The 24,692-nt window shown below is 57.7% G+C and overlaps 8 protein-coding genes across 8 annotated transcripts; 6 read left to right on the forward strand and 2 right to left on the reverse strand.

Annotated features, from left to right (window-relative positions):
- Positions 1–277: 277 nt before the first annotated feature.
- On the forward strand, positions 278–5,167 carry MKK02DRAFT_18118 (putative multidrug resistance protein 1; the record flags this gene model as incomplete). The annotated part of the gene is made up of 13 exons (XM_053085896.1): positions 278–1,203; positions 1,236–1,579; positions 1,612–1,654; positions 1,686–2,146; positions 2,178–3,066; positions 3,098–3,260; positions 3,294–3,429; positions 3,461–3,689; positions 3,722–3,869; positions 4,147–4,569; positions 4,603–4,710; positions 4,744–5,082; positions 5,126–5,167. The coding sequence occupies 13 exons, from the start codon at positions 278–280 to the stop codon at positions 5,165–5,167; spliced, it is 4,251 nt and encodes a 1,416-aa protein (XP_052943413.1).
- Positions 5,168–5,933: 766 nt separating this feature from the next.
- Positions 5,934–8,169, forward strand: MKK02DRAFT_28436 (uncharacterized protein; the record flags this gene model as incomplete). Its single annotated transcript, XM_053087552.1, has 3 exons — positions 5,934–6,204; positions 6,237–7,410; positions 7,443–8,169. The coding sequence occupies 3 exons, from the start codon at positions 5,934–5,936 to the stop codon at positions 8,167–8,169; spliced, it is 2,172 nt and encodes a 723-aa protein (XP_052943414.1).
- A 233-nt stretch (positions 8,170–8,402) lies between these two features.
- On the forward strand, positions 8,403–10,393 carry MKK02DRAFT_34562 (imidazoleglycerol phosphate synthase; the record flags this gene model as incomplete). Its single annotated transcript, XM_053088970.1, has 3 exons — positions 8,403–8,509; positions 8,646–8,721; positions 8,762–10,393. 3 exons carry the CDS (start codon positions 8,403–8,405, stop codon positions 10,391–10,393), a joined length of 1,815 nt encoding a protein of 604 aa, XP_052943415.1.
- A 167-nt stretch (positions 10,394–10,560) lies between these two features.
- Positions 10,561–13,739, forward strand: MKK02DRAFT_17950 (exocyst complex component Sec5-domain-containing protein; the record flags this gene model as incomplete). Its single annotated transcript, XM_053085867.1, has 14 exons — positions 10,561–10,591; positions 10,633–10,786; positions 10,836–10,861; positions 10,903–11,100; positions 11,148–11,228; positions 11,267–11,412; positions 11,448–11,686; positions 11,731–11,849; positions 11,891–12,004; positions 12,120–12,575; positions 12,611–12,918; positions 12,966–13,224; positions 13,268–13,446; positions 13,491–13,739. 14 exons carry the CDS (start codon positions 10,561–10,563, stop codon positions 13,737–13,739), a joined length of 2,559 nt encoding a protein of 852 aa, XP_052943416.1.
- Positions 13,740–14,109: 370 nt separating this feature from the next.
- On the reverse strand, positions 14,110–17,427 carry MKK02DRAFT_18220 (uncharacterized protein; the record flags this gene model as incomplete). Its single annotated transcript, XM_053085912.1, has 3 exons — positions 14,110–15,480; positions 15,513–16,730; positions 17,110–17,427. The coding sequence occupies 3 exons, from the start codon at positions 17,425–17,427 to the stop codon at positions 14,110–14,112; spliced, it is 2,907 nt and encodes a 968-aa protein (XP_052943417.1).
- An 808-nt stretch (positions 17,428–18,235) lies between these two features.
- On the reverse strand, positions 18,236–19,602 carry MKK02DRAFT_34565 (dihydroorotase; the record flags this gene model as incomplete). The annotated part of the gene is made up of 6 exons (XM_053088971.1): positions 18,236–18,751; positions 18,801–18,920; positions 18,963–19,108; positions 19,164–19,323; positions 19,401–19,488; positions 19,571–19,602. 6 exons carry the CDS (start codon positions 19,600–19,602, stop codon positions 18,236–18,238), a joined length of 1,062 nt encoding a protein of 353 aa, XP_052943418.1.
- A 285-nt stretch (positions 19,603–19,887) lies between these two features.
- On the forward strand, positions 19,888–21,774 carry MKK02DRAFT_38300 (uncharacterized protein; the record flags this gene model as incomplete). The annotated part of the gene is made up of 10 exons (XM_053090031.1): positions 19,888–19,926; positions 20,054–20,122; positions 20,224–20,296; positions 20,366–20,465; positions 20,551–20,988; positions 21,036–21,144; positions 21,189–21,305; positions 21,355–21,451; positions 21,505–21,625; positions 21,684–21,774. 10 exons carry the CDS (start codon positions 19,888–19,890, stop codon positions 21,772–21,774), a joined length of 1,254 nt encoding a protein of 417 aa, XP_052943419.1.
- Positions 21,775–22,074: 300 nt separating this feature from the next.
- On the forward strand, positions 22,075–24,482 carry MKK02DRAFT_38301 (putative capsular associated protein; the record flags this gene model as incomplete). Its single annotated transcript, XM_053090032.1, has 9 exons — positions 22,075–22,489; positions 22,587–22,658; positions 22,710–22,979; positions 23,027–23,246; positions 23,289–23,468; positions 23,515–24,033; positions 24,082–24,310; positions 24,360–24,421; positions 24,470–24,482. The coding sequence occupies 9 exons, from the start codon at positions 22,075–22,077 to the stop codon at positions 24,480–24,482; spliced, it is 1,980 nt and encodes a 659-aa protein (XP_052943420.1).
- Positions 24,483–24,692: the final 210 nt, after the last annotated feature.

A 24,692-nucleotide genomic window follows, 5' to 3' on the forward strand; every position in this document is an offset into this window, starting at 1 on the left:
GCCCGCTTTTGGCTCACGCGGAGCAACTTGGCATCGGCCGATACGCCTCGTCAGTGCATGAGAAGTTTGGAATAGGACCTTGTTTGATACTGCATCTTGTCTGTGAACACATCCGTCTTGGCCAGCTGCGAACAGTCCGCAGCTCACACGCAGCACTCGCGGTATAAAGGAGCTGGGTATCGCCACCGAAAGTCGCAACTCGGGCATCGATCTGAGCCCGAACACGCGCTTATCGCCTCTCACAAACCTCAAGCACACCTTCGATACACCCTACACTATGGCTGATATCGCCCCTCCCAACCCATCCGGGCATCCCTCATCCCACGCCGATGCGGAAAGGCGGGAAGAACACCTCGCCGAGGATGAGCGTCAGCTCGCTCAGTCCGAGCTGACCGTCCCTCCGGTCGGTATCCCCCTCCCTGGCGCGATCGGCAGTCTCCACGCCCCTCCCCCTGTCACCTCCACATCCACATCAACCGCTCCTACCCTCCACGCCACCTCATCTGCTTCGTCCGATGATCACCCCAACCTCAAAGGAGAGGATGCTCAGGTCGCCGCTCAGTTGGCGTCCCAGAAGAAGGAGTCGCCATCTTCCACGGATCTTTCGGAGAAGCACGCCGCGTCGGTGAGCGAAAAGCCCAAGAAGAGGGGCTTTTTCGCTCGCAAAAAGGACAAGGATGCAGCGGCAAAGAAGGGCAAGGACAAGGAAGACGAGCTCAATACGCTCCCTCCCGTCTCGCTCTTTGCCCTCTTCCGCTTTGCAACCAAATTCGAGATAATGCTTGACATCATCGGTCTCTTCCTAGCAGCAGCAGCCGGCGCTACCCAACCGCTCATGACCCTCATCTTTGGCCGGCTCACCAATTCATTCACCCAATTCTCAATCATCGCGCAGGAAATCGCCGCCGAGGGGATCAACGCCCGCACCCTACAGGCACTCTCGGACGCTCAGGCGGAGCTTCGATCGGACTCGGGCAAGAATGCCCTCTACCTCGTCGCGATCGGTCTCGGGATGTTTGTCTGTACCTACCTGTACATGTTCATCTGGAACTATACGGGAGAGCTCAACGCGAAGCGCTTACGCGAGGCGTACTTGCGGGCGGTGTTGAGGCAGGAGATTGCCTACTTTGATGATCTCGGTGCGGGTGAGGTGGCGACAAGGATCCAGACGGATTGTCATTTGGTCCAAGAGGGAACTTCAGAGTAGGTCATTATTTGGCATGGCTGACCCCTAGAAAAGTAGCCAACGCGACCATGTTTGCCGCCACTTTTGTCACTGGTTTCGCCCTTGCTTACGCCCGGTCTTGGCGTCTCGCCCTTGCGCTTTCGGCCATCCTGCCGGTCATCATGGTCGCTGGGTTCATCATGTTTACGGCCATCTCCAAGTACACCGTCGGCTCGCTCGAGTACGTCGCCAACGCGGGAACGCTCGCCGAGGAGGTCATTGGCAGTGTCCGGACCATCCACGCATTCGGGACCAGCTTGGTCATTGGCAAGCGCTTCGATGGAATGATTGAAAAGGCTCGTGTCATGGGGAGGAAGGGAAGCATCATCGAGGCTACGGGTCTGAGCATCATGTGTAAGTTCAAGCACAGGTCGAGCTGACTTTAGTCTGGTCCATCTACTCGGCCTATGCGCTGGCCTTTTTCTTTGGGTAAGTCCTCCTAAAACACCGCTAATGTCAGTGGTATACTCGTCTCGCAAGGCCTGGCAGACGTCGGGATCGTCATCAACGTCTTCATGTCCATCCTCATCGGCTCCTTCTCCATCGCCCTGCTCGCTCCCGAAATGACCTCCATCTCCAAGGGCAAGGCTGCCGCTGCCAAGCTCTACGACACCATCGACCGTCAATCCCTCATCGACTCTTCGCGTACAGACGGTCTCAAGCCCGACTCGGTCGAGGGAGTCATCACGTTTGAGGGCGTCAAATTCCACTACCCCTCGCGGACCAACGTTCCCATCCTCAAAGGCTTCTCGGCCGAATTCCCCGCTGGCGCGTCGGTGGCGTTGGTGGGTGCTAGTGGGTCGGGGAAGAGTACTGTCGTCAGCCTGGTCGAGCGATTCTACGATCCTATTGAGGGTAGGGTCATGCTGGACGGGCGGGATGTCAAGAACCTCAATATCAAGTGGTTACGGCAGCAAATTGGTACGTTTACTTTTGGCCCTGCTGACCTCAGGCCTGGTCTCTCAAGAACCCACTCTCTTCGCCACTTCGGTCCGCGGCAACGTTGAGCACGGTCTCATCGGATCGAAATGGGAGAATGCCAGCGACGAGGAAAAGTTCAAACTCGTTCAGCAGGCATGTATCGACGCCAATGCTCACGACTTTATCACCAAACTACCCAATGGTTACGAGACCAACGTCGGGGAGAGGGGGATGCTGCTCTCTGGCGGTCAGAAGCAGCGCGTAGCGATTGCAAGGGCGATCGTCTCGGACCCGCGCATCCTGCTCCTCGACGAAGCCACCTCAGCGCTCGACACGCAGTCTGAAGGTATCGTTCAAGATGCCTTGGACAAGGCGTCCCGCGGTCGGACCACCATCACTATCGCGCATCGTCTCTCTACCATCAAGGACGCCGACAACATCATCGTCATGGGGTCAGGTGAGATCCTCGAGCAGGGCACCCACAATGACCTCCTCGCGGACGAGACGGGACCCTATGCCATGCTCGTGTCAACCCAGAAGCTGGCGCAGGTGGCGGACATGACGGCCGAGATGGAGGCCGACGAGCAGGTCGTCGGATCGCCCATGTCTGAAAAGGTCAACTTTCCCGGTCTCGGTCGAGCCACTACCGGCCGGTCCGTCGCCTCGGCGGCGATGGAGGCCGTCCAGGCCAAGCGGATCGAGGAGGAGGAATCGGCAGACCGGATCCCATCCGCCACCAAGCTTTACGCTCGCCTCATCAAGCTCAACCGGACCGGCAAGTGGCTCTACATCTTTGGTATCATCGGCGCTATCCTCAACGGTCTCGTCTATCCCGCTCTTGCCATTCTCTTTGGTCAGGCCTTGCAGGACTTTGCAACGACCGACACCAATCAGCTCAGGGAGAATCTCACTGTCAAAGCGTAAGTCAAATCCGGGACTAGCTGACAATAGTCGCTGGTACTTTATCGCGTCGATCGCAGCGGCCATCGTCGGCTTTGTACAGATCCTCTGCTTCTCCCGTACCGGATGGGACTTGACCGCCAAGCTCAGGAGTTTGGCCTTCTCGTCCACGCTAAAGCACGATATCGAGTGGTTTGACGAGGAAAAGAACTCTGTAGGTTCACCTGGTAGGCTAGGCTGACGATAGACCGGAGCTGTCACCAGTAACATTGCGGACTGGCCGCAAAAGGTGCAAGGTCTCTTTGGTCCTACGCTCGGCACGATCATCCAGTCCATCTCCACCGTAGTTGGCGGGTGCATTATTGGCTTGATCTACTCTCCACGTAAGTTCGTCTTGGGTTTGGCTGACCCCAGTCCTCGCCTTGATTGGTATCGCGTGCATTCCCCTCCTCATTTCCGGCGGTTATATCCGGCTCAAGGTCGTCGTCCTCAAGGATCAACGTATGAAGAAGATCCACGCCGCGTCGGCTCATCTCGCTTCTGAAGCTGCTGGAGCGGTCAGGACCGTCGCTGCGCTGACGAGGGAGGACGATATGGACCGGATCTACTCCAAGGCATTGGAAGAGCCGATGCGGGTCAGCTTGTGAGTACTTTTTGAGATAGGGCTGATGGCAGTAACGGTGCTCTCAAGTCGCAAGCCCTCTACGCTGCCAGTCAGGGTGTCTCGTTCCTCATCATCGCGCTGGTATTCTATATCGGCTCGCTCTGGATCATCGAGGGGCGCATCACCACCGCCGCCTTCTTTACCGTCCTGACTTCAGTCGTAAGTACAGTCCCTTAATCTTGGACCGACGCGAGTGCGAAAGCAGGGCTGGAGGAAAAGAGAAGAGGAAGTCTTCAGTACATATGGCTAGGTGGCCATGAGCGGGGGTGAGGTAGAACCTCGCTCCTCGTCGGGAGAGAAAAGCGATGAGGGACAAAAGGCGACAAGAGAGAAGAGAGCGGGATGTGAAATACGCCGGATGAGACAAGCGACCCTCTTGTCCGACACATCCCCGTTGTCCACAACAGTCTACTATATTGGGTCGAGCTGACTCCAGGTCTTCGCCGCACTCCAAGCCGGAAATGTCTTCACCTTTGTCCCCGACGCGTCCAAGGCCAACGGCTCCGCCGCTTCCATCTTCCAGATGCACGACTACGCCCCTGAGGTCGACTCGCTCACCACTGACGGTATCCACCTCAACCCCGTCGACGTCAAAGGCCATATCCGCATGGAAGGCATCCACTTCCGATACCCTTCCCGTCCGTCCGTCCGAGTATTGCGCGACCTCACCATCGACGTTCCGCCGGGGACGTACGTCGCGCTCGTCGGACCGAGTGGATGCGGCAAGTCCACCACGGTCCAGATGCTCGAGCGCTTCTACGATCCTCTGGTCGGCAAGGTTACACTCGACGGTCAGGATATCAAGGATTTGAACGTGTCGAGTTACCGAAGTCAGATGGCACTGGTCTCGCAGGAGCCTGTGAGTTCGCACTAAAAGCTTGGCTGATACCAGACCCTCTATGCTGGCAGTGTCCGCTTCAACATCCTTCTCGGAGCCAACAAGCCGATGCAGGAGGTGACCGAAGAGGAGATCATCAAGGCCTGCAAGGATGCCAACATTGTAAGCATGTCATCTGAACAAGCTGACTTTCAGTACGACTTTATCGTCTCCTTACCTGATGGCTTTGACACCGAGGTCGGAGGCAAGGGCTCCCAGCTCTCCGGCGGCCAAAAACAGAGAATTGCCATTGCCCGTGCACTCATCCGAAACCCCAAGGTCTTGCTCCTGGACGAAGCTACCTCGGCATTGGACTCGCAGTCCGAGCGGGTGGTACAGGATGCCCTCGACCGGGCGGCCAAGGGACGAACGACGATCGCTATTGCGCACAGACTATCGACTATCCAGAAGGCGGATATCATCTACTGCTTTGCCGAGGGACGGGTCGCAGAGAAGGGAACGCACGCGGAGTTATTGGCGAAGAGGGGAGCTTATGTGAGTTGGCCCCGAGTTTGGCGGAATGCAGCTGACGCCTCAGTTCGAATTGGTACAGATGCAGAATCTTAGTAGGCAGGAGTAGAGAGTGGGGGAGCTATTATATAATATAGTCGGAAGGGTCTGCAGGATGTCTGTACTAGATAGATGATTATGGATCGCGCTTTTATGACCGGGGCCGACGGGCAAAGAAGTTCCTAAAGAGTCTGCCATCTTCGTCCCTATTCTCCTATAACCCCATCGTTGTGCTTGATACCCGCAGATGTTGTTTTATACTAGTTTGTCGGTCGGTGAAGCGATGCTCCATGGCTTCTATAAGCGGCTAGCTGCTGAGATGATGGGTGATGTAGGCGATGTCTAAATTCGGCTGCTGGAGGCATGTGGTAAGGTTTCGGACCACGACGTCACTTCGGTCTTCGGCCAAAATCGTCTCCATCCTCGGCCCCCTCTTACAGAGCTGACATCGACCTTTCGTGTTGCACTACCACGCCATCCTCCCCTCTCGCTCTTGCTCCCTCATCCGCTCCCTGCCTCTCCCTGCCCTCAACTCATCGGCATCCTCCCGTCCGCTCTGCTGCACTGCAGCTCGTGCCTGATCAGCACGTGCAGCTGAAACACGGGTCCGCCAGGCCTTCCTTTGACCCACACGCACACACACACTACCCCACGAGGAGTGCAGGTTTTGGGGATATCCACCCCAGACAGACAGCTCTTGCACATAATCATGTCCGTCACTCGGTAATATCGACGGAGGTGCCGTTGCTTCAGAGACTTAAGCCGGCGTGGCGGGTTGCGAGCCAACTATAATTTTCATCTCTCGACTCAACCCCCTCCGCCATCCTCCCAGCACAATGGCATCCTCTTCCCTATCCCTCGTTTCTCACGGCTCAGCCGATGCCGGCCCCTCTCGCCCTCGCCAACCCCTTGTCGCTCACACCGTGCCCAAGGAGATGAGCACCGAGTCTCTCCGTGGCTGGGTGCGGGGGCTGGTCGACAAGCCCAAACATGCCATCTTCCAGGTCAAGATGACCATCGAGGAGCTGCAGCAGGTGCCGCAGATGCAGGGGGAGTTTATGACCGAGTGGCAGATCAACGGGAGGAGACCGCATGGGAAGGATGCTCGTGAGTCGGTGGCTGGAGAGAGCTGACCTTAGTTGCTCTACGCACACAGCCGAGTCTACCCAATATGAAGACAACTGAAGGCCCCGCGGCGAGCGCCTCCTCTGCCTCCCTGCACTCTCTCCCGTCATCCGCCGGCTCTTCCAGCAGCAGCATCAGCGGGCTCGGCATCACCCTCTCTCCCCTCACCATCTCTCCCGCGGCTTCCAATCCGCCCTCGCCCCGTGCAATCAAAAAGCCCACCGACCCTACGCCTCTCCGTCAGAGTATCGGCCCGGACTCTAGCCCCGTCACACCCTCCACCGAGCACCCCGTGACCGAGAGCCCAGAGCTACTCCCTCCGCCCGAAATCTTTGGTGGACGAAAGCGGCAAAACAGCCTGGACAGTGGAGAAACCGGGAGCTCGGACAAGAGCAGTCCAGCTGCCTCGAGCGTCGTCTACTTTGGCGAGACAGCTCCACGTCCGAGCCGAAAGCTGTACGACGAAGCGGTAGTTCCTAGGTCCAATCTCCCTGCGACCCGGTCAGGTACCACTCCCTCCGCCGCAACCCTGCTCGACCCCGTGCCCGGTCGAGGCGACTTCCCCCTCATGCGACCACCCACCATCACCCGCTCCGCCACCGCTCGCTCAGTAGAGACCATTCCCGAGCCAAAACGCTCACGCATCCTCTCCACGTCCTCTGCCCGTCGCACCGCTTCGGACGCTACGTCCAGCCCCCATCGGAAAGGCAGCACTCCCCCTAGCAGCCTCCACCAGTACACGGTCAACTGGAAGGAATTCACCATCCATCACACCATCAAAATCCCTCTCGGCAAGCCCGTCTCTGCGTCTGGCGTATCGACGCCGGGCAAGAGCGAGCAGGCGCCGCTCCTCGGCGGAGGACGGGACTCGGAGTCGGGGTTCAAACTCAGCATCTACGAGGTCCAGGGGTCGACTTTGAGCGACGGGCCGAACGGCATGAACAAGGATGCCTTGTCGGTCATGCACGGGGTGCACGTTGCAAAGCGCCACCCCGACAGGCAGGCGAGCGAAGGCAGGGAGAAGCACAAGGGCAAGACCTTGTATGGGACAGTGCACTCGGACTTTGCGCAGTTCGCAGGGAGGGGCAAGGTGCACCGCATGTTTTTGCTGGCGGGGTGCAAGACGAATGCGCGGATCAGGGTTATGATTGAGGTCAAGCAGATCGGGGGCGATACACATTGGGCAGCGTAAGTCTCACTCCAGGCAGAGCTAATGGTAGCCCCCCGCTGGAGGACGGACATCATGTTACCGGCGTTCGAGACTTGGTCGGTGACGACCAACCGGCACTACACGAGCTCGTCCGCAACTCGTCCGGCTCTTCGTCGGGCTCGTCAGCATCCGCAAACGTACCCGCTCCCGCTCGCTCGGCCACCTCGCTGGTCGGTTCCATTCCCGGTCCATCCAAGACCTCCCTAGCTCCGGCCAAGACGAGCTACGACCACCATCTCAAACCCTCCGACGCCAATCGTGGACCTCCAACTCCCATGCCCCGTCATCCATCTACCCTCGGCGTGTCAGTGCAGGGCCGACCAGCCTCAGGCGAGCCAGACGACCATCCCACTCCTACGCAAAACACGGACCACCTCCTGAATCCCTATCACCTCCGCAAGGTCTCCCCTCATCACAGGCATTCCTTGTATGTTCGGCATCATGGCCGGCGAGGACTGGCCCAGCATCAAACCTTCATGGGCGTCAACGAGCAACCGGCTGACGTGATCATCGAGGCGATTTTTAATCCGAGGCCGGTATGGGAGGAGCCAAAGGTGTCGCAAAAAAGCCATCTCCCAGCGAGAGACAGACCAGCGGAAGATGCGGGAGAAGTGGAAGGGGAAAGTCCAGGTGCAGATGCGGACGAGGGGCAGGAGGGCAAGCCAGGAACGGTATGGGGGAGGATGAGGCAGAGGGCGCAGAGCAAAGCATCAAAGGACAAGAAGGATAAGGATTAGCTTGGTGATTGCATGTAGCCATTGGTAGATAGATGGCGTATTGGCGCCTCAGGTTGCCCTAGCTGTCACGGTGAAGCCACAGCGAAGCCACCGTAACTAGCGAAGGCTGACTTGGGCTTGTGGCTTGTGCTGAGCTTAGGCCGACTCGATTATGGAGAAGATCCAAGATTGAAAAGTCGCCGAACTCGACATTGTACATTTGACTTCCTCCTTTCTACCTTACCTACCTCAACATGGATCCTGTACTTCCCACACCTGAAGTCCCTCAGCCGAGCGGTCACTCTGCATCCACGCGGCCAAAGCTGTACATACTGGACTATGGGGCAGGCAACGTCAGAAGGTGAGTTGCGACCTGTCGAAATTTGGCATGTCCACCTATCCCGACTGCTCGGTGTCATTCAGGTGTTCAACACCCTACATCGACCTCATCAGGCTGCTCCTCTAGCCTCTCATACATCCCTTGTGCTGACTTGCAGTCTTGCCAATTCGATAAAAAAGCTGGGATGGGAATTCGAGTGGATCAAGTCGGTCGAGGATTTCGACAAGGCCGAGGTGAGTTCACCCCGTAGTCTACGATTTAGCTTACTGTTAGAAACTCCTCTTCCCTGGCGTCGGCGCCTTCGGACAAGCGATCACCTCCCTCCAAAAGTCTGGCTTCTTTGAACCGCTCAAAGCCTACATTGCCTCCGGCCGACCCTACTTTGGTATCTGTATCGGGCTCCAGGTCCTCTTTGCCTCCTCTACCGAATCCCCGGATCTCAAAGGTCTCGGCGTTGTCCCGTACGGAATCACCAGGTTCGACTCTTCAGACACGCACGGTACGAGGGATGGGCGGGGCAAGACCGTGCCGCACATTGGGTGGAACGATACCTGGCTGGCGTGGGGAGATCAGGGGGAAGAGCGATTGATGCTGGACGAGGATTACTACTTTGTCCACTCTTTCGCGGGAATCGTCCCCAAAGAAGAGACGGAAGTGAGCAAGTACGTCTACTCGCTTACCCGGTACGGCTCGGAAACATTCATCTCGTCGGTCAGATACGGAAACGTCTACGGGACACAGTACCACCCCGAGAAGTCAGGTCCGGCCGGGCTCGACCTCCTCCGTCGCTGGCTGGAAGCTCCCACATCCCTCGTCTCTTCGCCTTCTCCTCCTATCGGTAGCTGGGTCCCCAGCCCGCCTCAATCCGCCCGCTCGTCCGGCACTGGCCTCACCAACCGTATCGTCGCTTGCCTGGACGTCCGCTCCAATGACAATGGGGACCTCGTGGTCACCAAAGGCGACCAATACGACGTCCGTGAAAAGTCATCAGACCGGGGCGTACGGAATCTCGGCAAACCTGTCGAGTTGGCGCAAAAGTACTACAAGCAAGGAGCGGACGAGGTGTGTTTCCTCAACATCACCTCGTTCCGGTCCTCGGCGCTCCTCGATCAGCCTATGCTGGAGGTTGTCCGTGCGGCGGCAGAGACGGTCTTCGTCCCTCTCACGGTCGGCGGTGGTATCAAGGATACCGTTGACCCGGATGGAACCAAGCGGTCAGCGCTGGAAGTAGCGGGCGCATACTTCCGAAGCGGGGCGGACAAGGTGTCGATCGGCTCGGAGGCGGTCTTTGCGGTGGAAGAGCTGCTGGAGCGGGAGGCGCAGGGTCTGGGCCTGACGGGAAAGACCGCCATTGAGACCATCTCGGCTGGGTACGGCGCCCAGGCGGTCGTCGTCTCGATAGACCCCAAGCGAGTTTATATCGACACCTCGGACCCGGACTGGCTGGACAAGTTTGACCCAAAACACCGCGACTGTGTCATTACCGGCGAGACGTCCACAACACGTACGAAAGACCAAGAAAAGGGCAAGGCGTGGTGGTACCAATGTACCATTTCAGGCGGGCGGGCCGTACGGGATATAGACGTGATCCAGTTGGCGCGGGGAGTAGAAAAGCTGGGCGCAGGCGAGCTTCTGCTCAACTCGGTGGATAGGGACGGGTCGGGTCTTGGCTTTGACCTCGATCTGGTCAGGCTGGTCAAGGGCGCGGTGTCGATCCCGGTGGTGACGAGTAGTGGGGCGGGGTCGGTGGCGGACTTTGAGGAGGTGTTTGAAAAGACGGGGACAGAGGCGGCGCTCGCAGCGGGGATATTCCACAGAGGGGAGGTGCAGATCGGGCAGGTCAAGGATGGATTGGCAAAGAGGGGGATGCCTGTTAGGAAAGACGTAGAAGGAGTAGATCTATAGATGCATAATGTGTTTTGGCCAGGTGCAAAGGCCTGCTCAGGCCGCCTCATGAGCTCCATGCTGCAGGAACAATGAGAGCCACGTGGAGTCACAACATGACGCGCGCGCTCAAGCTGCCGCGCAACAACTCCTCATTCCGCAACTATACATCATTCGACCTAGGCACAATGAGCAGACATGATGTAGACGAGGCCGCAGGTGGGATCAACACTCACGTATCCGGACTCGCTAACTGGCAGTGCTCAAGCTGTATGGCATCTCCTCGCTCAACCCCGAGAGCTGGGAGTCGGTCGACCACGACAAGGAGGGACCGCTCGCGGGGACCATGACCGGCGAGGACGGCAAGATGGCCGAAGAACTGGATCCGCTAGGCTTGAGGGGGAGGCTATCAGGGTGAGCTTCCCAGTGCCTTTACCATCTGTGGCCACAGCTGACTTTGCAGTGCCAAGGATCTGGATATCAGGACTCGTTCGTCCTACCTTACCATATCGGGACTATGCTTACATCAGGTACTGCGACCTCACTTGGCTCGAAAGCTTTCGATGCAAAGACGTTCTTGTCAGCTCACCACCCCGACGCGACCCACACCGACCTTCGGAGGGGAATAGCAAATCTTGAGCGAGCAATTGAATCGCGGTCGGAAGCTGTTCGTATTCTTGTCGAGGAGAACTTTGACCGCTTCGTCGCTGTCAAGGCTTCTAGCGACGGTCAGTGAATACCACTCAAGTTATGCGGCTCAAAGCTGATATGGAAGTCGTATACAAGGATATGAAGCTTGGATTCTTGGCTGGGGACACGGATCACGGAACTCGGGAAGTCAGGGAGATCTTCAAAGGTGAGCTAAACACTATACGATACACAGCTGATAGGCAGTGGCTGCACACCGAGCCGATCAGGTATTCCTGCCCGTCCTGGAGAATGCTGTCAAGGCGCAGAAGCTTCGGTCGACGTTGGGCGTATTTGAACGGTCCAAGTTCCTCTTTAACCTCCCGGGGTCGCTTTTGGAGTCTATCAACGCAGTGAGTCTATATCCGAAAACAGCCGCTGATCCCAGGGCAAATATGACCAAGCTCTGCGTGATTACAAGAAAGGCCTCTTCCTCAAAACCTCCAAAACTGGCCAACTTATCCCCGGCGTTCAAGCCAATACGGCCGAGCAAAAGGCGCAGCAAAAGCGCGTCTTTGACAAGGTCTGGGACTCGGTCGAGGGTATCATGGATGATATGCGGAAGAGACTGGACGAGGGGCTCAAGGACTCGAATAAGAGTGTAGAGGAGCAGGAGAAGGTCATTGAGTGAGTGAAGGAGGGCTCGCAAAGCGGACAAAGCTGACCTCCAGGATTCTTATCGAATTGGAAGGCTCGGATGAGCCGGCTTGGGCTTGGCTGGAGTACCAACATGCGCATATTATCGACAGGATGAAGGTGATCTCGCAAAAGGCCCAGCAGGCCGTGAAGTGTATGTTTGCTGCTGGATGCGAAGAGTCAGCTGACCCGCAGCTGTGACGGAGAAGATGGCGCACATGCCGTCCACCTCGACTGCCTACACCGACCTCATCAAGCGTCAACTCGCACAGCCGCAGTACATCCTGAACGATCAGCAGCGTGAGTTTTGTGCCGCAGAGTCCTAGAATCAGCTGACTTCCAGCTACTCCGGTTGAATCCGCTTGGCTGGCAATACAGAACCTCGTCAAACAGCTATCAGACCATATCACCCGCTCTTTACCAGGTTTCTGGCGTATAGCCAAAGCTTGCATGGATGGCAAGTATCGCAAGGTAGGTCGAGCATCCTCTTGCCTATCTACTTGGGCTAATGTCCAGCGCGAAGCCTCCGGTACCCTTTCTGCTACCTCTCGCCCCTCATCCGCGTGCCGGACAATGGCAATGGAGATCGTCCGCCTCTACATCTCCTCACTGTCATCCTTCTTCACCCTGTCGGATGCCGGCCTCGCCGACGTACCCCGCAAAGACGGAGCAGAACTGCGTGTGCCGCCTTTTGTTCCAGCTGGAACTACCGTCCTCACGGCTTGCTTCTTCGCAGAACGTCTAGTCGACGAGGTCGCGGAGTGCGTGGCCGAGCTGGGCGTGGTCGATATCGGAAGCGACGCCCTGAACAGCTCGAGGCAGCTGGTCGAGAATGTCAGGTGGAGGATGGAGGAGGTGATCTGTGCCACTTGGGCGAAGGGTACGTCTTTTGGTGGAAGCTGAAGCTGATTCCAGACGCCAAAGCCCTTCACTCGCTGGAGGACTGGACTCCATCGCCGTCGCGAAAGGGTAGTACGGTCTACCTCAACACCGTGGACGCCTTCCAGGACCGCGTGTCCGTCGCTGCCAAGCGGATCGCTGTACTGCATCGCGAAAAGGAGGCCCTGGCGAACAACTACAAAAGGCGGATCAAGGACAGTTTTGTCGATACGCTGTGTTTCCTCTTCGATGGGCTCCTCACCAGTGCTATGGCTCCATCAGAGGCGGATAACGGGCGGCGACCGAGCAGGGTCTCAGTCGTGAAGGCTGTAGTGAAGGATATGGTCGGTCAAAGTCGTAGACTCGCACAGGACCACAGCTGACTGTACAGGACACCAGACTTCTGACGACGCTTGCCCAATTCGAAGTCCTGAAGCAGACCCTCCTGCCAGTGATCATCACGCGCACCGCCAAAGTCCTCGAGACTGAGATGTTCCGAGATCAGGCGACCCTGGTCGAAGTCCTAGACAACATGGACGGGATGGTCTTCCGAGAGTTGATCAAGCGGAAACAGGAGCCACTGCGGCAGATCGTCCAGGATGGGGTATTGCGGAGTGGGATAGACTGGCTCAATACCGGCAAACCGACTGGTGCGTTTCCTTTCTGAACCGGATCGATCAGCTGACAAGTCAGAGGTCCGCTCGTACATGCACAAGGCAATTATACAGCTTGTCGAGTCGCACGTCAAGGTCGCGGATGTGGCGCCTTCGCTAGTCAGCCGTGTACTCGAGGCGCTGGTCGAAGGCATCACGGACGTGGCTCTACAGGGCTTCCAGCAGATCCCAAAGTTTGGAACTGGAGGCATGTTGACTGTGAGTGCTTCTCCTAGCTGAGATTTGTCCCAGCTTACTCCTAGGCGACACTGGAGATCGAGTTTCTGCATCAATCCGTCAATCCATACGTTACGCCCAAAGCCAACGACACATTGTCCAAGATCTACGATACCATCTCCCAGGCGTACAAGCGGCAGAAGAACACGGATGATTTCCAAAAGGAGCTGGAGGGGTTGCGGAAGCTGTTGAGCGACAGCAGGAAGGCGACGGGGATGGAGACGTTGTGTTTCAAGGGGGCAAAGAAGGGGGAGAGGAAGGCGGAGGGAAAGTAGGAGTTGTTCGTGGATCGTTATATCGTAGTATTGTATCTCCTGAATATGTAATGATAGTCTCGATCCAGTACCGCTACCGTACAGCTCCGAGAAGGGAAGACAGTCGCAGTCCCCTTTCGATGTTGCCCCCTCTCTCCCTCCAACTCTTCATCAAGTAGGGGACTGGAGGGCTAGACTAATGTATTGAATCAGATTCCCGCGGCTACCAGTACAAGGCAATACATTGATTTAGCTGATCCGTGGATACTAACGAACCGCCTACTGCTACCTACTGACGAACCAATCTACTGCTAGCTGCGAGCCTAGACTACTTCCAACAATCCCTCCTCGCCACCTTCCTACTCCGATACAAAACCCTTCCCCTTCTCGCCTAGTGGAACAGCTTCTTCTTCTTTGGCTCATCCTGAACCACCTTGATATGGCTATGCGTCACCTTCTCCCCCTTCGCCCTCGCGTGACTACAGCACTCGATCCGCTGCACCCACTCGTCTCCCTCATCCTCCTCCCCATCTGTGATCCCCGTCACCTCTGACGGCGGCAGCCCCAAGTTTCCACCGCACTCTGCACTTCCACACGAGCACATCATATCGTCCTTGCCTCTCCCGACCAATAGGTCCGAAAGCGTACACCTGATGCTAGGTTCGACAGCCAGCATGCGCATGACTGCCGATCTCGACTCGCGCGGGAGGAGCCGGAAGATGGATTCTGCGCCGCCAGAGGTGAAGGTCCGGGTGGACGAGATGGACGCGGCGCGCTCTCGACGGAGCTGCTGCTCGTGCTGACTGGCCGTACGGGTAGGCATCTCGAGCGGGGGATTGGGGTTGGTAGCCGAGCGATTGCGGTTGGGGGTGCGATCAGGGCTGAGCAGACCCTCCGTCTCGGGAACGGGGAGGGTGCCCTGGCGGAGTGCCCCGCTAGCCGCTGGCGCATGGGCGCCAGTCGGATAGCGTGAAGCAGGGAGAGACGACACGCTATCTCCTGCGCGAGGAAAGTACTTGTCTGAGCGGTCCTTCATGTCGCCGGGCGACTCCTGAAGACGGAGCGTGGCCATACTTGGCGCGATGGACGCCCGGTCGTCGTCGTCGGTCGACCCGCTGTGCTCCGATGAGTCGGACGTGGAGACCGAGTTGCCCCGGTTGGGTCCGAGGGTGGTAGGCTGTCCCGCAGTGGTTGTGCGGTACGGCACGGCCGAAGACCCGTCCGACGCCAGCCCGTCCCGTGCACCCTGCCCGTGACCCTGACCATTGGACGATGGAGGCGCCATGATGCTCGGCGCGGGCGTCTTGGTGGGTGGCCGCTTGCAGAGCTCCGGGTGGGTGTTGACGTAGAGCCGGAAGCTCATGTCTGACTTGTAGTCGGGAATCTTCCAGGGGAAGCGACGCAGGATCATACACATAAAGATGATGGCGACCGACCAGACGTCCGTCAAGCGGGGGTCGTACGAGTCCTTCTGGAGCACCTCGGGTGCGAGGTACGGGTCCGAACCGACCACGCCGGACGCCGGAATCTGGTGCTTTCCAGGATAGTGGAAGACGGTCGCCGTTCCGAAATCGATCAACTTGACAATGTTGTCCGGGGTCATGACGCAATTGTCCAATTTGAGATCACGGTGGGCGAGACCCATTGAGTGAAGGTAGTTGACACCGTCAATGATCTGGCGGAAGACGCAGTAGATTTCCGGGCGGGCCATTTTGCCAGACATGACGACCGAAAAGAGATCGTACGGGGCATACTCCATAATCTAGGGTCAGCTCAGTCAAGCGCAAAACCCACCTCGTAGTAATGTCCGTGATCGCAAACAATGTCCACCGTCTCAATGACATTGGTATGCCTCAGCGTTACACCAACGCAAAACTCGGCAGTGACCTTGCGCTGATATTCCTTCTCCGACTCGCCCTGCCGCCTGGGCCTAAACTCCTTGACCGCATAGGTCGACCCGCCCTGCTTGGTCGCGCCCTTGATGAGCCGCACCGTTCCGCCCGCCCCAGATCCGAGCACCTTGCCCCACTTGCCGTACTTTTTGGACAAGTGCGCATGCGTCGCCTCGTGCAGAGACGGATGGGTCAATGCGATGACCGGGTTGGGCACGCCGGGGTAGTCCGAGGCGTTTTTGGGAGTAGCGTTCCCGGGTGTGGCGGTAGGGGACGCGACGAACGCGTTGCTGGTCAAAGGGGTTGGGGCATGGACGGTACTGTGCGAGTCCGCCTCGGTGTTCAGCGTGGTGGTCCGACTTGGCACCCTCGACGAGGCCAGACTGTCCGTCGGCGTCTTGTGCCCCGCCCGCTTCTCCTTCTTCTTCTCATCCCGGTGATGACCGAAAAAGCTCGCCAGGGACGAGTGGGACTTTTCGCCATCATTGTCCTTGTGGTGATGACGCATAAAGCCGATGAGGTGATTGGTGTTGGCTCCGTGATCATCGTGCTTTCCACGGGGAGTAGGGACCTGGCTGGAGGGGTGAGACTCCCCAGCGGGCGTAGCGTTCCCGCTCAATCCGTGATCACCTCCACCGACACCAAAGAACCCGTCGCCCCGCCTCTGTACGCCGGGCGTAGCCACCCCTGAAGGTGTAGACGGCACAGAGTCATTGACGTGCGACATGGCAGGCGTGACGAGCGCAGACGGCGCATGTGACCGGTCACCGTGGTGCTTGTCGTGCTTGTCATGTCCGATATGGTGGTTCAGGAACCGCCTGAGGTCGTGCAGCCGTCCGTGATTTTTGGTAGGCTGACGGGATGCACCGGGACTTGCCCCGGGAGAGTTGGGAGCGGTCGGCGCCGTGAGCGGGTCCGAGTGCGGATCATGACCGAGCTGAGACCGTCCGCGATCACGCTCTTCGGTGGGCGTGTGTGCTGGACTGGGCTGAGCGGCGGGAGTGAAGGCGAGACCCGACGGGACGGGGCGTGGTTTGTGGAGGGGAGGGGAGACTCTGTCTGTCGAGCCTGGAGAGATTTGACGCGGCATCATGCGCGGTGCGGGTGGGGGTAGATTCCCCTGATGAATCAGCTCGGCTCATAAAGATTCGCACTATATCATCAGGGTGCAGGAACCGCCGCTTCTGGGAAGGGGTCGAGGGGCGAGGAGGGTCCCATGATACTGAGCGAGAGTGTGGGGAATGATGAGTGGGGGGCTGCATGAAAACCGACATGGTGGAGTGGGGATAAAGGTGGGTTGCTGACAAAGGTAATATAGCATGGCCGAAGCCAAGCCAGACCAATGGAGAGACCAAACCTCGCTTGTAGATCACGAGGTCTCAACCAAGACCGGTAGGAGCGGAGAGGATGGGATACCAAGGCCAAGATTGTATTCAGACCCGGTGACATCGCCTTGGCACCATACGGCCCGGATATTCCGGTGGATAACCAGTACTCACATCTTCATGCCACAATCCACCACGACTATTGGCCTTTGTCAACTCTCCGCCGTCCTGCCCCTCCCATCGCGGTGCTCGAAAATCCACCTGGCTCGGCCTCCGCGATACATCCGCGGAACCGCTTTCGCTCCCGTCGGGACTTCCGCCGTGGGGCGTCATGGCGGGTGTGTTGCCTGTGATGGGCGTGAGGTGCTCGGGGGACGGCAGACCCTCGTTCGAGGTCAGTGTCTGACCGTGAGCGGTGTGGATAGACAGCCGCCGTTTGTCCCCCGAGAAATCGAACCGGTGGATCGGGACCGCCGGGGAGGATGACAGCATGGTGCGAGTAGCTCGGACGTATGGAGGGAGTTGAGGTGAGGGGTGGGGCTATATGAGATGGGGTCCGAGGGGTGGTCTGTCCATGCACAATAGGCTACCTCTGTGTAGAGATAGTATAGAACGTGGGGTAATATGAGCCGAGGGGATAAAGGCAATAGGAAAGGCGAGTGAAAGGGAAACCCCGCGGGCGTGCGAAACTCTAATGGCTGAATACGATTCGTCAATCTGTCTTTTGCGGCAAGAGTTGTAATCAAATATGCGTCGAGCGATGATATAGAGAGGGCAGTGACGGTCTATGTACAGTAAGAGATGTGCTTGAGAAGGCTGCTTCCATAGCAGAGCTGCATGCTGAGTAACCCCTTTCTAACCCATACGAGGGCGGATCAACTAGATTTACCTCCACTCGAAAGCGGTGACGTTGCTGCCACTCCACAACTCCGTATTCCTCGCGAGTATGCGCCGTATGCGTCCGACCATACTCGGGCGAGAGCGGTTGACGAGTGCTGTGCGGTGCCTCGTGCATGCATGGCTTGAGCCAGAGCGGAGGTGGTACAGAGCGAGCGTCAGCCCCGTACGGCCGCTATTCGGCCTCGGGCTCACTTGCTTCGGCCTCGGCAATGCACGGCTCCATCGGATTTGACCGAAAGGATCGGCGCGGCGCCACGTTGCGGCATTTTGGTCGGTGTGGCAGCAGTGTGGCGGAGGGCTTGAGCTGCGAATCTGGTCTTAGGTCAGCGTGCGATGAGCAGGCGACGTGAAGAGAAGCTTCTGTCGCATTGGTAATGCATGCCCTCCGCAACCCTGCCCATCATGAGATGATCTCCCAGCCCAATTGCTTCCCTGCCCAGAACGGTACTACCTCCGCACCCTCCCCCCTAATCAGGCCAGGCACCATTCCCCCTTCCTTCCCAGTCCTCCTCAGCCTCACATCCCGCTTCCCCTTCTCCGCTGGCACACCGTAGAAAGTCCTCCCATGAGAACTGACAAACCCCTCGAGCTTGTCCAGGGCCCCGAAACCCTCCAGCAAGTGCGCGACAAGCGGCACCAGGAACGGGCTGGTATACACTCCCGCGGCGCATGCCGTTGGCGCCGCGTTTTCCTGAATATGTGGGTGTTTGGACCCGGACGGATGTGGGGCAGAGTCTGATCCAAGGAAGAATTTGGGGTTGCCGGAGAGGACAGCGGATTGGAGAGCTTGTCGATCGCGAGGCTCCTTGGCGATAGGTTTGCAAAAGTGGTACGGCTGCCCGACGACCGCGTCTACCGTGAGAGAAAGGTGGTGTGCGGTAATGGTGCAGGCGACGTTCGATGGGAGGGAGGTGACCTGAACGTCAGCTGTGCCACTTCTCAACTTCCGGTGGTACCTAGCTCACGCATTCGATGGCTTCCGCGGTAGTAGCGTGCTCAAGCACTACACGGAGCTTGGGAAAGTCCGCAGCGAGCTTGCGTAGATGCGTCAGGAAGAGCTTCTCTGCATTGAGTACCGAGATGTTCTGCAAGTCAGCTATGAATCCCTTCTGTCGTCGTGGATCTACCTTTTCTGGGTCACTCGGCACCTCTCCATGCAGATTCAGAACCAGTCCCTCCTCCTCCATCGCCTTGAAGACTGGGTAGTACACCCCGTAGTCCTCGATACCGGCCGACGAATTGGTTGTGACTCCGCGAGGGTATGACTTGACTCCTAACCTTATCAGCCAGAGTTCCAGCTGGGCATCAAGCTGACGATAGGGACATGCCGCTAATCCCAACTTTGGCAGCTTTCCGGATCTCCTCCGGCGTAATGTCCGGCCCCAGATACAGCGTCATGAGCCATTCGACATCAGGAGCAAGTCGTCTCAGCTCTTCCCGGTATTCGAGTGCCCGCTCCGCCGAAGAGATTGGGGGTACAAGGTTGGGCTGAAAGGGTCAGCTACAAGCTTCAGACGCCATTCCTGGAAGGGCAGTCCTTGGGGCTAAACGATCTACCTACGTACCATCACGTATGCGGTCCGTATACCGCCCTGGTGTACGTGCGGCGTGACGAGCTCGCACATCTTGCCCTGGCGGACATGAACGTGGAAGCTGCATAAAGTCAGCGGTCAGAGCGTGATGAGTAGCGCAATCACCCGTCAATATACACGAAGGTTATGAAGCCGCGACTCACTCTGCTGGTGCTGTGATGGTGATCTCGTCCATATTGTTGAGGTACGCGTAGGGATGTCTGATTCCCCGCACTGAAATCTCCTGGGCTTACTTTGGCTGGGCGGCTTTGATCGGCGTGAGATCCGACCGCCCAAGCCAAAGCGGCGATCGCCGATACACCTCATAGCCGCGCTCTTCCTTTTGGTGCAGCCAGCACATACAGCGCATACTTTACTCTCTATATCATCTTCTGTTTGAATACCTCTAACTCACAGCCTTCCAACTAGCTGCCAAGCGTCCTCGAAAACTCTCCTTCACATATCACAAGCCCGACCCAGAATGCTGCGAAACTTCAGAGCCGCCCGCGGAGTCGCAAAGGTATGTAGCCGGGTCTTCGACCTTACCCAGCGGACGCTGCTCTACTGGACTCATCCTCAGCGCGGGAACTCGTCCAGCAGGAGCACTTCGAACCGGGCGCTATCAAAGGCCGAAGCTGATCCCGCAGACCGTTGGTGTGAGCCAACGTCGAAATCTCTCCATCCACGAATACCAGTCCGTCGAGCTCCTCAACTCTGTAAGTCCTGACGCTTCTGGGCTGGTCATGCTGGCATCGCACATGGCATTCCTCGTCTATATGCCTAGGACTAGCGAAGCTGGAGGGGGCTGACGGTCCAGTACGGTATCCCTACACCAAAGGCCGTACCCGCGTTCACAGCGAGCGAGGCCGAGCAGGTCGCAAAGGACTTTGGTAGGTCTGCGCTCTGATTCGAACGAGCCGGCTCGGCCCATGTCGGAGGTGTTTCACTGACTCGGACAGGAACGAATGAGCTCGTCATCAAGGCGCAGGTCCTCGCTGGTGGTCGTGGAAAGGGTCACTTTGATTCTGGGTTCAAGGGTGGTGTGCACATGATTGACTCGTAAGTCGACTCTGCCCGCACGAGAGCATTGGGGAGCACGTGTCGGGCACAGCTCTCCCCGCTTCGACCTATCGCTAATCTCCAGTCCCGCCCAGGCAAAGGAATACGCCGGCAAGATGCTCGGCGCCAACCTGATCACCAAGCAGACCGGCGCCGGCGGACGCATCTGCAACGCCATCATGATCGCCGAGCGTCTTCCCCCACAGAAGGAGTACTACGCCGCCATCCTGAATGACCGTGCGTCCGGCTCGCCCGTGCTCGTCACCTCCAACCAGGGCGGTATGAACATTGAGGACGTCGCCCACGACACCCCGGAAGCGATCATCACCACTCCCCTCGACTTTGACAACGGTATCTCGAACGCGGACGCGGTTGACCTCGCCAAGAAGCTGGGCTTCAAGGATGGCGCGCAAAAGAACGCGGCGGACGTGTTCGGCAAGCTGTACAAGATTTTCCGGGAGAAGGACGCGACTCAGATTGAGATCAACCCGTTGTCCGAGATGAGCGATGGACAGGTGCTCTGGTGAGTTTCGCTTAGCAGTTGAGCGTGTACAAAAGCTCACCGGCTAGCATGGACGCCAAGTTTGGTTTCGATGACAATGCCGACTTCAGACAGAAGGACATCTTCAAGTTGCGTGACACCACCCAGGAGGACGCTCAGGAGGTGGAGGCTGCCGAGGTAGGTCTAGCGTGTGATTGCGAGGAGTAAAGCTGATCCAGCAGTACGGCCTGAACTTCATCAAGCTGGACGGTAACATTGGCTGTCTCGTGAACGGTGCCGGTCTCGCCATGGCCACTATGGACGTGCTCAACCTGCACGGCGGATCACCCGCCAACTTCGTAAGCTGCCAGGACCCGGATTAGGGGGCATATCAGCTGACGCTTGTAGTTGGACGTTGGAGGAGGAGCTACCGCCGATGCCGTCAAGAAAGCATTCGAGCTTTTGTTGTCGAGCAGTAACGTCAAGTCGATCTTCGTCAACATCTGTGAGCTGTCAACTGAACTTGATTCTGAAAAGTTGGAAGGCTGACAAGTGTAGTCGGAGGTATCATGAGATGCGACGTTATCGCCGAGGGTATCATCAAGGCGACCAAGGAATTGCACCTCACCGTCCCCCTTGTTGTCCGGCTGCAGGGTACTAAGGAGGCCGAGGCGAAGAAGTGAGCTTACTCGCTCCCGTTTTAGTCTTCTGTATCAGGATCTGAGCTGACCATCCAGGATGATTTCAGAATCCGGTCTTGCTATTTTCCCCTTCGATGGTCTTGATGAGGCTGCGGCCAAGGCGGTCGAGATGGCCAAGGGGCAGTAGATATTGTCGGGCTATGCATGACTACCATATGAGCCTGCTACGTGCTTGTTCCATTACATCGGTAAGGTCCAGCTATCAGAGGGACAGCAGCATCTCTATCGGAGATTTTACTCCCGGCGGGATTTCAGGCACACCAGCCAAAAGGACGCGTCGAGAATTCCTCCTCCTCTGATCTGCATCTCACAGCCTGTATACCGCTGAAACCACTAGCAGGACCGCACCTAGCTCTCACTTGGGGCTATAGATTGGGCCACCTTCTCCTGCGCTCGACTAAGACTCTTTTCGCTGGCACAAACCCGCATGGCGATGCTGCGTGGCCGAGTTCCCGCCTCTCCCTCCTCGTCCAATAACGACCTCTTACCTTCGCCCCACGAGTACGACTACGACACCTACGAGGCCGACACGCCCACTTCACACTACTCTTCCAAACTTCATCCGGCACCCACCGTCCCCAACTCCCTTTTGCGCGCAAGTATAGCGTCAGGACCCGCTTCCGCCACGCCATCCGCGTCGACCTCGGCGTCACCGTCTTTCGATATGGACAGGGAATGGACAGATAAGGGGTATGCCCATGAGTATGAGGAGAGCAGCGTCGGAGGCATGACGCCGAAGATGGGGATGGACAGTGGGGGAAAGCCACTGAGTAGGAGAGCAGGGAGTGGGGCGGGTGGGTCGGGATTAGGGCTTTGGGGCAAGGGGAAGAAGAAGCGTTTAGGTGAGTTATCGATTCCATGGAATATGTGCGAGCACTCTTTAGAGATAGCTTCGAGTCCGTCGATAGAGGCTGAGAAGATCATGAGCTGACCCAGTAGGATTACCGCAGAGAGCTTGGCTGGTCCTCTTTGTTCTCGCCTCGCTCATCATGATATCGAAATTCGCCTTCCGTGAGCTTCGACTGATTTTGGCAGACCGCAATCCAAAAGCTGACTTTCCAGCCTCAGATCCCTCCCGCTCCCTTCCTTCCCAGACCGATACCCACGCGCAGATCCTCACACCCCGGGACTACCTCAACGCCTCTCGCACAGATCCCGCCCCATTCGACTTTTGCCCCATCTTCGGTCCCGGAGATGCGATCGCTGCGCGCCGAGGACAGTTTGAGCTGCTCAGGAGCAGGCTGCATCTCGGGACGGGCGCGAGAGTACAGAGGGTATTGCAAAAGGCGATGAGTGGAGGCGCTATCACCATGAGCGTGTTGGGCGGGTCAGGTGAGCTCGCCAAGCCAACGAGACGGGGTATGAAGCTGACAATGCAGTGTCGGCGTGCTATGGCGCAGGAGACGATCCGATCTCGTCGTCCTGCTACCCCTATAAATTCTTCAATTGGTGGAACTCGGTCTTTCCGCATCCTGCCAACGAGCTCACCAATGGTGCAACAAGGAAGACGGACTCGGCGTACTATGCGTACTGCAACAGCCACCACATGCCGGACAAGAGTGATCTCGTCTTGCTCGAATTTGACGCCGCGGACCCAAAGTAGGTTGAAACTCCCTGCAAGAAGGACCAGCTGACCGACAGCGATCCGGAATGGTTGTCCCACTTTGAGCTTTTGGTGCGCTCCGTACTAGTTCGCCCGGAGATGCCGGCTGTGATCGTGCTGGGTCACTTCTCGCCCCAGGTCCAGGCGCAGAATGGGTTCGCTGGGCCAGAGCTGCTTCATAATGTCGTCGCTCAGTTTTATGACGTCCCACACATCAGGTCAGCTTTCTCGTCTATACTGAGGTGCGATAAGCTGACATTCCAGCGTCAAAGGCCTACTGTACGACTCATACCTCCGCACACCCGAGCACGCCCTCTCGTCCTTCTACAACGGCCCCCTTCATGCCAACGCAGACGGACACGACCTCATCGCCGATGTGCTCATCTCGTACATGATGTCGCAGATCTGCTCCGGCTGGTCCACTCTTCAGGGCCACGAGTTCTCTGTCCCCGCCATGGGCAGCGGAGCAGAAGGCGAGGGGTCCTCATCCGGCGGACCGTCCCTTCTCGGCGGTGTCGGTCTGCGAAAGGGCATACCAGGCCAAGATCCAGGAGATGGCGACTCGGCCGGATCCGCCCTCAAGCTCCTCTACGACGGGATGAGGGTCCCGAATATGCGCCTGAACGATCTTCCGAACGACGTGGAGAAGTTCAGAGAAATTGAGCCGTTCTGCGTCAGCGCGAGCGATCTGATCAATCCTCTCCCGCCAAGTCTGTTCTACGGGAGTGGGTGGCATACGTACCACCCGCCAATGAAGGCAATCACCGAGGACAGGCATTACTGGTGAGCTTCCGTGCCAATACCTGCCGAGGGTTCCAGCTGACATATCAGGTACGCCGAGCAACCCACCGCTCGACTTCGTATCCCGCTCAAACTCGGCGCCGGTGACGTCGGGATTTACTTCCTCCAATCCCCACCAGACAAGCCGCTCGGAGTCGCCAAGTGCTGGGTCGACGATAACTTTGCGGGAGGCAAGGAGCTGCACGGGACGGCGGATGTAGAGGAGGTCATTGCGACGCTATTCATGATTGATCGGGGTGTATCAAGGGGATCACATTTCGTAAGTTCCGGATTGGGGTATATAGTCAGGGCTCAAGCTGACGATTCAGGTCGAGTGTCAGTTGCTAGGAGAGGCAGGGGGATCATCACCGCCTTTCAAGATCTTGGGAGTGTGAGTTTTTGCAGCTGTCGATGGGTCTGTGCGGGTGCTGAAGTCCAGATTTACGACATAGAGAGCAGAGTTGGGGGGGCGGATATCGACAGGCCTTACCGCAGGCGCATCAAAGATCTTCGTATCCTAGCTTGTCTTTGGGTTATAGGCTCGCATACCATGTTGGTATACATGCACCGGCTGCTATAGATGCTGTAGGCCTCGAGTCAACGGAGCAGTGCTGGTTATGGACCCATGGCTGTTCCATACAAGCTCCATACAAAGCAATTCC

The sequence above is a fragment of the Dioszegia hungarica genome (genome assembly GCF_025882075.1).
Source record: "Dioszegia hungarica strain PDD-24b-2 chromosome Unknown MKK02contig_16, whole genome shotgun sequence".
NCBI classification, from domain to species: domain Eukaryota; kingdom Fungi; phylum Basidiomycota; class Tremellomycetes; order Tremellales; family Bulleribasidiaceae; genus Dioszegia; species Dioszegia hungarica.